The sequence below is a fragment of the Arachis ipaensis genome, chromosome B09, assembly GCF_000816755.2.
Source record: "Arachis ipaensis cultivar K30076 chromosome B09, Araip1.1, whole genome shotgun sequence".
Classification (NCBI taxonomy): Eukaryota; Viridiplantae; Streptophyta; class Magnoliopsida; order Fabales; family Fabaceae; genus Arachis; species Arachis ipaensis.
Genome location: NC_029793.2, coordinates 8,005,897 through 8,014,968, shown reverse-complemented (window position 1 = coordinate 8,014,968; position 9,072 = coordinate 8,005,897). Strand labels below are relative to the sequence as shown.

At 33.2% G+C, this 9,072-nt stretch overlaps 1 protein-coding gene across 2 annotated transcripts; it reads right to left on the bottom strand.

The window, feature by feature from the left end:
* On the bottom strand, positions 2,368-7,495 carry LOC107618960 (chaperonin CPN60-like 2, mitochondrial). Of its 2 annotated transcripts, none has more exons than XM_016321155.2 (17): positions 7,319-7,495; positions 7,096-7,227; positions 6,825-6,984; positions 6,389-6,564; positions 6,063-6,158; positions 5,879-5,983; positions 5,379-5,465; positions 5,202-5,291; positions 4,862-4,942; positions 4,671-4,739; positions 4,519-4,596; positions 4,002-4,097; positions 3,820-3,919; positions 3,610-3,713; positions 3,384-3,489; positions 3,108-3,186; positions 2,368-2,753 (listed from the first exon to the last, which is right to left on the bottom strand). In XM_016321155.2, the coding sequence occupies exons 1-17, from the start codon at positions 7,376-7,378 to the stop codon at positions 2,648-2,650; spliced, it is 1,725 nt and encodes a 574-aa protein (XP_016176641.1). In that variant the 5' UTR covers positions 7,379-7,495; the 3' UTR covers positions 2,368-2,647. The 2 variants fall into 2 exon arrangements, with proteins under 2 accessions (XP_016176641.1, XP_020966892.1); XM_021111233.1 differs by having other exon boundaries at positions 7,322-7,494.

The window sequence follows — 9,072 nt, the reverse complement described above, 5'->3', positions numbered from 1 at the left end:
CCTTATAATTGGGATAGAAAATTTTAATTTGAATTTCACTTGTTTATATTCTTATCTTTGAAATTTTTATTAGTCTTTTCTTAAGAATTAATTTGTCCAAAAATATAATCTTTCAGAAGACTTATTTGTCAATTTATTCTTAATGGATTAAAGTTTAACATAGCGCTCAAATATTATTTCATCCAATAAGAAGATATACGTGATTTCAGGCTTCAACCAAAGTAGGAGGAATTGCTTAAGCACTATATATTCAATTCTTTATATATTGCAAGTAATTAAAACCTTATATATTAATATCAAAAAGGCAACTATAATCCATAAATAATGGTAAAATATTTTTGTTATAATCCCTGCCTGGATATATGGAAATCTAGAATCAGATGCAAATAATTAAAGTTAAGGATCCAAAGTAAAAAAAAACTAATTAAAAACCTGAATAAGATATACAAATAAACCATGCCTAATCCTTGTTCAATGTGTATATATATACAGTATTATAGCATAAGGAGGATCACTAAGGTCTAAGACATTACATCATTGAATTGAATTAAGGCCTCCATAATATATCATACACACCAAATTAAAGAAGCAACATGAGTTCTAATAATTATTCCAGCAACAATAGTGGAAAGCAAAACACCAAAGGTGCCGTAAATTCAAGTGGATTCACATTTGGAAAAGGGAACAACTCCATGTTCTGCAACTGTGTTAAGCTGCCAGGTGGTGCTCTTTGCGGTGTTTTATGCCTTTGGCAACAAGTTTCTGGTTGCTTTAAGTCATGTTTGGCCATTGTTAAGATTCCAAGCTGCTTTACCTGTTGCCCCTGCCCTTGTTGTTGTTGTTTTGCTAAGTCATAATCATCTCGTATGAAATACTTAGCATCATCTTGTTATATTTAAATCTTTGTCGTTAGTTAACTTGTCGTATATGTTATATGGTTCATGTTAGAATCTTTCTTACTAGCTAGTTTGTGTCAAAATTTTATGATATCATCATAAAATTTACTATTGATTAGTAAGATGGTGAATTTTACAATTGACTATTATTATGATAAATATAAGTTACTTGTTAGCAATGAATGTAGTACACACACCAGTTTGTTGATGGTGACTCGTGAAGGGATTGCACATGGGATCTAAATTCAAAAGTTCGGATAGGATAACCGTTACACCATAAAAGCAATGGAACATTGACAACCACCCTACAAGACCCTGTAATATACAGACATGTACAACTGTTTGACATACTCTTTCATTTTCGGTATTTTTTATTCTTTTGATATTTAAAAAAAAAAAAAAAAAGGAAGAAAAAACTCGTGTGTTATGTTGCTCCGGTTTGGAAAGACCTCCTTGTCTTTGAAGTGTAATAATTATCATTATACTCTTGTCTTATTTTATCTCTGCATTGTGGCCTCATTGTTACTAGTATTGTGTTTTATATAAGGTAGCGTTTGGTGGAGAGACAGAGACGGAAAGATTGAGACAGAGACTAAGAGACAGGGATTGAAATAAATCTCAGTATTGTGTTTGGTGCAAAATGGGAGACAGGAATTGAAACAAGAATGAAACTCTAATTTAATTTGCACAAAGGGTAAAATTGAAATTAATTAATTGAAATATTAATATTTTAGGTATAAAATATTATTAAAGTTTCAGTCTCCATCTCTAAAAATTTCAGTCTCCTGTGTCTCTACTTTTTGGAGGTACTGAAATACTGAAATTTTAGAGACAGAGACAGAAATTTTAGTACCAATCTCTGAACTAACAAACACAATACTGAGTCTCAGTCTCTGTCTCAGTACCTCAAAACAAACGCTATCTAAGAGTTCTCTTGTATCTGAATACTAATAAAGTAATAATAATTGTAGTAGTTCTAATTCTACTTGTAATAAAGAGCTTGCATGTTAATTGTGTCTTGAGCTTTATATTTGTCTGCTAGTAGGCATATAAGGTTCAAACTGTTCAAATCATTTTCCCGTACAAATACAAATAAATAAATAAATAAGAGAGTAGTTTTATATGAAAGTTTCAAAAAACGGATCATTAAATCTTATCAGTATCCAAGATTAGAACATATATAAGAGATGTATATATTTTTAGGAAAAAAACGATAAAAAGATAAAAAGGAAGGAAAATTTAAAATATTCACGAACATCAAATAATTATATTTGAAACTCAGTTCAGAGTAAGCATTATCACTCTTTCTTTCTCCTGACTCATCTCTTTATTTTATGAATAAATTCTTAAATCAGTCCTTATTTAGTAATTGTTCCAATAATTCAATTTAATTCCATTTTATTTCAAACATCCTGATTCCTGAAGAAGCTTGAAATAGCTAACCCATCTTCGTGGATGAAAGGAAAAATCATAAGCAGGAATATAACTCGATTCAATTTATCTAATTTTCAAAAATTACTTTTGCCTCGTTGCATAAATCCGACGACTCACCTAAAGAATGATGAGTGAACAGTTTCTTTTGTATCCTAAACTTACAGGGGAAAAAATGTGAATAGGAAGTCCTATTTTTTTCAATGTCTCTAAATACATTTTAAGATTTTCAATCTGCAACTATTTTAACAGGAATTTCAGGACTCAAAAAAAAATAATACACAACAATGCCTTCATAAATAATAATTTAGGATAGCAGGTTAGATATCCAAGGCATCCATATCTGGCACCCGGCTGGGAGCTTTATTTTTGTCCTTTGGATTATCCACAATAGCTGCCTCCGTTGTTGTCAGTAGCAATGAGACACTGCAATTAAAAAAAATTAATTTAAGTATGATATTAATTCCTGAAAATTTTCATACTGCCTTGCTTAAATAAGTGCGGATTTCAGTTTCTGAGTATTAAAGAACAAGTTAATTAACAATAAACCACTGCTAATAAGATCAAATGTTTTGATTTAAGCATCCTCGTCTGCACAACATTAAAAATATTGTTGTTGGCGCGACAAGTCAATTCAACATTTACATGATCAAAATTTGTAATTATTTAAATTATTACCTGCTCATGACAATTCCATGTCCAACTCCCAATATATGAATAAATTGAATTGCATCTAGCCATCTAGGTAAAAATAACTGCAATACGATCATATGATTTTACCTGGCAGCATCTACCAAAGCCGTTCTAACAACTTTAACAGGATCTATGATTCCAGCCTTTACCATATCAACATAGGCACCTGCTTTAGCAACATAAGCATCATCATAAGCAACAACTAAAGCATTACGAATAACACATGTATAACATGTATTACTAGAGAATAATAATTCATAACTTCTTATAAAAATGTCTAATACACAAGACACACATGGTGTAAACTAAAAACCAGCGATAAAAGTTGTAGTCTGTAAATATATATGTAAACTGGTTACAAACCTTTAGAAGCATCAAAACCCAAATTATCATTGTCTTGTTCTAACAATTTGCTCTGAACCAAAGTGCCATCGAAACCAGCATTTGAAGCTATTGTAAGGGTAGGTGCCTATGACAAAATATGCACTATGAGGAAAGATGTTGGATTAAAAATCACAAAGCAAGAAGTAAAATAGACAGAAACGTCTTTTCTGTACAAAAAAAAAATAGTAAAGTAGGGTGCAAGAACCTTAAGTGCATTCTGAATAATCTGTACTCCTCTTTTCTCATCCTCGTTCTTTGTTTCGAGGTTCTCCAACACTTTTGCAGCATATAAGAGAGCAACTCCACCACCTGAATAAAACAAGATGATCAATAATACATGTCAAAGGTAGATGCTGATTTGCTGGGTCACTCTGTATACTTTCCACCTAGTTAGAAAAAAAAATAGCCAGAGTACCTGGAACAATTCCCTCCTCGACTGCTGCTTTAGTGGCATTTAGGGCATCTGTCACCCGATCTTTCCTTTCCCCAACTTCTGCCTCACTAGCCCCTCCAACCTGGAGATATTTGATGCCATTTCAAGAAACTTGTACAAATTGATCATCACAAACTAATATTTTCGGGAGGTGAGATACAAACCTTGAAGACAGCTACACCACCGGATAGTTTTGATAGGCGTTCTTGTGCTTTTTCTTTATCGAACGTGGAAGAACTCTTGTTCATTGCTGTCCTAAGCTATAAAACAATATCCATGTACTAAATCATAAGTTACATAAAAGGCAATATAACATGAGTAGTGGTAATTGGTAAACATTATGATGATTATAAAAAGATTGTTAACTATTTTAATTGAAATGGTAGTGTTCAGAACTTCAGATCACTTTTAAATGTCTATGCAACAAACATCACTCGATGCACACAGTTGCACAATAAAAAAATTTGCAGCAGGAACAAAACACTAGAGGGAATGAATATGATCACTCTGATTTTGATATTTATAACAATTATTGGATTAAGTCTAAGCTAAGATCCGATTAATTCCTTTCATATTGATCAATTGGTTCTGCAAGAAATAGATATAAAATTATTAATCTAAATGACTTTGAACAAAATACCAGAATGAAACACTTCCAAAAATTCGAAAAATAAAAAATACCTCCTCACATCTCTCTGCAATGAGTTTCTTATCCCCACCTCCGTGTAGAATGATAGTGTCATCAATGGAGATAGTAACCTGTTGTGGATTCATTTGGTTATATATAATAGTATGAAGAACCAAAAAACTCGTATGTTCATTTGAGTGCAGACCTTTTTGGCAGTACCAAGCATTTCTGGTAGGACTTTGTCAAGAGTAAAACCACGCTCTTCTGTGATGACCTGTTTCCAAACCCATCATAATCATTTTCCCAGTAAATGACAAGCAGTTTCTAAAAATGACACACCCTAACAAGAACCAATAAGCAGTCTCTAAGAAATAAAGAAGCGGAGGAGATAATCACCTCTCCTCCAGTAAGAATTGCAAGATCATCTAGATTTGCTTTTCTGTTATCACCGAAACCGGGAGCTTTTATAGCACAAACCTAAAATGCAAGAAACATGAAAGTAAGTGGAAAAAAAGTAACACAAAATCAAGTTCCAAGTTGTTACCAATATAAAGGGCAAATACATGGATGACTATATGATACTCAACATCTAACGTAAGTAAACATAACAGAAAATTAGAAATCAGAGAGCAACACAAGAAAGCAGACTCAGGTAACCAACATAAAACATAAATGACACTAAAATTAGAGGGAAATGAAACAGAATATATAACCAAGAGGAAAGCCGTGTAATCACCTTAAGCCCAGCATGATGCTTGTTTAGTATGAGCATAGCCAATGCATCACTCTCAACATCTTCTGCTACAACCAGGAGCGGTCTTTTTTTCTGATTAACATCAAACAACAATCAAAACAATGAGAAGAATCAAACTGCAAATGGAAACAAGCACATTGTCAATATTAGTTTGCAAACCTCTACTGACAGCTCCAATATTTTCAATAATGAATTCATGTCTGAAATTTTCTTGTCATGGATGAGGATAAGGGGGTGATCCAATTCCTACAAAATCAAAGTTGTTATTATTAATATCACAAATAAAACCAAAAATAGATAAAACTACCCAAATTAATGAAGCTTTTAATTAACTTGATGTACATCACAAATATCTGAATAAACCAAGTTCATATTTGTGACATTGCTTCCACTGCTTAGCATGAAGCTATAAACTTATACAATGGAAAATGAAAATAGGGTTCAAAGCAATAAGCTGGAAACTTTCATCCTTGCCACATAATCATAATAATCACGAATAAGGCCATCTTTATAGAAACATTATTTCGCAAAAGATAATGCAAAACATAATAATAATTATAAATGAAACACCATCTAAGCATGCCAACATCCTGGAACATAATATGGTAATTCAGCTTTTCAGAATGATGCTAGTGACAAAAGAAGTATTATACACTTACACATTTCTGGGTTTTCTGATCACTAATAAAATAGGGAGATATATAGCCTCTGCCCAACTTCATTCCTTCAACAACTTCCAACTCATTGTCCAAAGTGTTTCCATCCTGAAAGCTCTGAAAGTTAGCTAACCTGGACTTGAACATTGTAAACAAGTTCATAGAAAAGGACAAAACATTCACGTACAGCAACGGTAATAACTCCTTCCTTTCCAACTTTTTCCATTGCCTTTGCAATCAATTCACCAATGTCTCTCTCTCCATTTGCAGATATAGTCCCAACCTGCAAGTTATACAAGTGAAATAAATGGACAACAAACATAGTTCAATAGATAATAGATAATTGTCAGATAAATATATTGTAAAACTTCCCACTGTCAATAGTATTCAGTGTTTACGCTCTTAAAATCAATGATAGAAGGGCATTAGGGAAGTAAAACAAAAATATACTTCATATTTTTTTAAACAAAAATTCATTCAGAAAGAGAAATTTTTTCTGAAAGACGCTTGTACCTGGGTTATCTCTTCAGGTGTGCTTATCATTACTGCCCTGCTTTTCAAATCAGTAATTACAGCATCAACTGCCTTATTTATTCCATTACGCAAATCCATGACATTTACACCAGCTGCAATCGATTTGCAACCTTCTATCAGTATTGCCTGAGTTAACACCGTCGCACAAGTTGTACCTGGAATCACAGAAGAAACATAGACTTGTTAGATAAATAGATCTAAGTTATGAACAACGTGGAAAAATAGCTTAAAATTTTTTGATACTTGAACAATCATGAAAAATACCTTCTTACATTTATTTTAAAAATAAATAAATAACTTGATAGCCTCATGATTGAAAACAATTCCTTCTGAGTTCAAAATCGCTTCAGCTAGAATTCATACTAAAGCAATATCATCAAAGAAAACACAAATCCTTAATGAAAAGTAAAATCACCATCTCCAGCAGCAGCGTTGGTAGCCTTGGCAACCTGCTTAACAAGATCAGCACCAATGTTCTTAGCCTTATCCTGAAATTTGATACTCTTAGCTACTGTCACACCATCCTTTGTGATCCTTGGGTTCCCATAACTTTTCTCAATAATCACATTACGACCCTAATTCAACCAACCAAAAAACAACAAACATAAAAAAGTAACTAAATAAAGTAAATTTGCACACTAATCATGTCAATTTCATTATTCAATCCCAAACAAACTCAAGAATACCTTAGGTCCCATGGTAACTTTGACAGCATCAGCAACCTCAGTGACACCCTGAAGAATTGCAGCACGAGCTCCAACGCCAAAGTTGATGTCTTTGCTCGCATAGTTTCTACTTGAAATAACCCTGCAGCGTATCTGTTCCAGCAACACATAAATAAAAATGAAGATTGCAATTCGTAGAAGTGGAAGAAACAAGAGTGGAAAAGGAGAGTGTAATTGTTCATACAACGTTCTTTGAGGTTGAGGAAGTGATGGAGGAGGCTAGCTTGGAAGCTAATCGATACATTGAAACAAAAATTGGGAATCAGAAATGAAAGAATGAATGAAATGAATGAATGGAACTCAGAAATGATGGAGACCGCTGAGAGTAGTAGGGCTTTACAGAGGGTTTAAGCTTCACTATTTTTTATTTATTTTTTATTCTTTGGTTATTACTATTGTTATTTTGTCTGCGGATTCTCGAATGTTCCTTCATTTTTTTTTTTTCTTTTGGATTTCCTGTTTAGGAGAAGCGAAAGCCCAAACTTTAAAAGACACCAAAAAAAAGTTATATAAAAAATATAGGAGCCCATTACACATCTATGTACCCATGTAAGCAAGTTGACCCAAATCCAAATAGAGTCACGCACGTTAATGACGAGTGAAAACACACGCACAAAAACCCTTTGTTACTTTGAGCTCATTATGAAAAATGTTACTTCTTCCTCAACATAAAATTGTTACACGAAACCGCTCATTCTCTTCGAATCTCTCTCAAAATCACTCAAATTTCAGTCAATATCTCTACAAAAATCACTACTGGAGAAGAATCGCGAGAAGATTTGGCAAAGAACAACTAGAAACGAACAAAAATAGCCTTCCTCCTCCTCCTCCTCATTCTCCTCCTTCTTTTTCGCGTTCCTTCTTCTTCACGTGTTTTCTCCTTATCTTCATTCTTTTGTTGTTATGGCTGCTGTATTTTTTTGTCTTTTAATCTTTTTCTCCCTGGTGAAGAAGTAGTAGAAGGTGAGGAGGAAGAATTTTAAATTGTGCAGAACAAAAATGAACCGAAATGGCCAACTCCACTGAACCAAACATCATTCATGTGCTGAATAAAACGTCATAAATATTTAATCATCAAGAAAAATATTTCTACATGCACAAGGACTCAATTAAATACACTAACAATCAAGTAAATCAAAATGAGCAACTCCTCTGACCCAAGCAATATTCATGTGCTGAATAAAATGTCATAAACATTCAATCATCAAGAATAGCATTTTTCCATGCAAAAGAAGTCAACTAAACACATAACAATTAGGTGAACCGAAATGGTCAACACCTCTAAACTAAACACCAATCATGTGCTGAATAAAACGTTATAAGCATTCAATTAGTAAGAAAAATATTTCTGCATGCACAAGGATTCAACTGAACACATTAACAATCAAGTGAATCAAAATGAGCAACTCCACTTAACTGAGCAAAATGTTGGTGTTGTTGGTGATGATTATAACGAAAGAAGAAGAAGAATCTGCGTGCGTGAAGAAGAACCTACGTGTACGAATTTGAAAGAAGAAGGAGGAGGAGGAAGAGGAGGAGAAATACTATTCTTGTTGATTGAAAGTTGATCATCATTTATTCACCACACGAACATTGTTCGGTTCGGTGGCCTTTGTGATTATGATTCACCAAATGAATGTTGTTCGGTTCAGTGGCCTCCTTTTACTTTGTTTAGAGTTTAAGATTATTATGATAACATGCAGCAATTATTTCCTAGCTGTCTCAACGTAATAACCTCATTCAACTTATTTGAAGTTGAATCATTCATTGTTTCTATTCAGAAGTGTAGATCGAAGAAGAAAACGAAGAAGAAGAAGAAGAAGAACGACAGAGCTTATTACGTTGAATTTAATGCATATCAATAATGAAGAATGCAAGCAGAGAAGAAAAACGCGAACAGAGAAGAACGACGAATTTTATTAGGTTAAAGAACGCGAA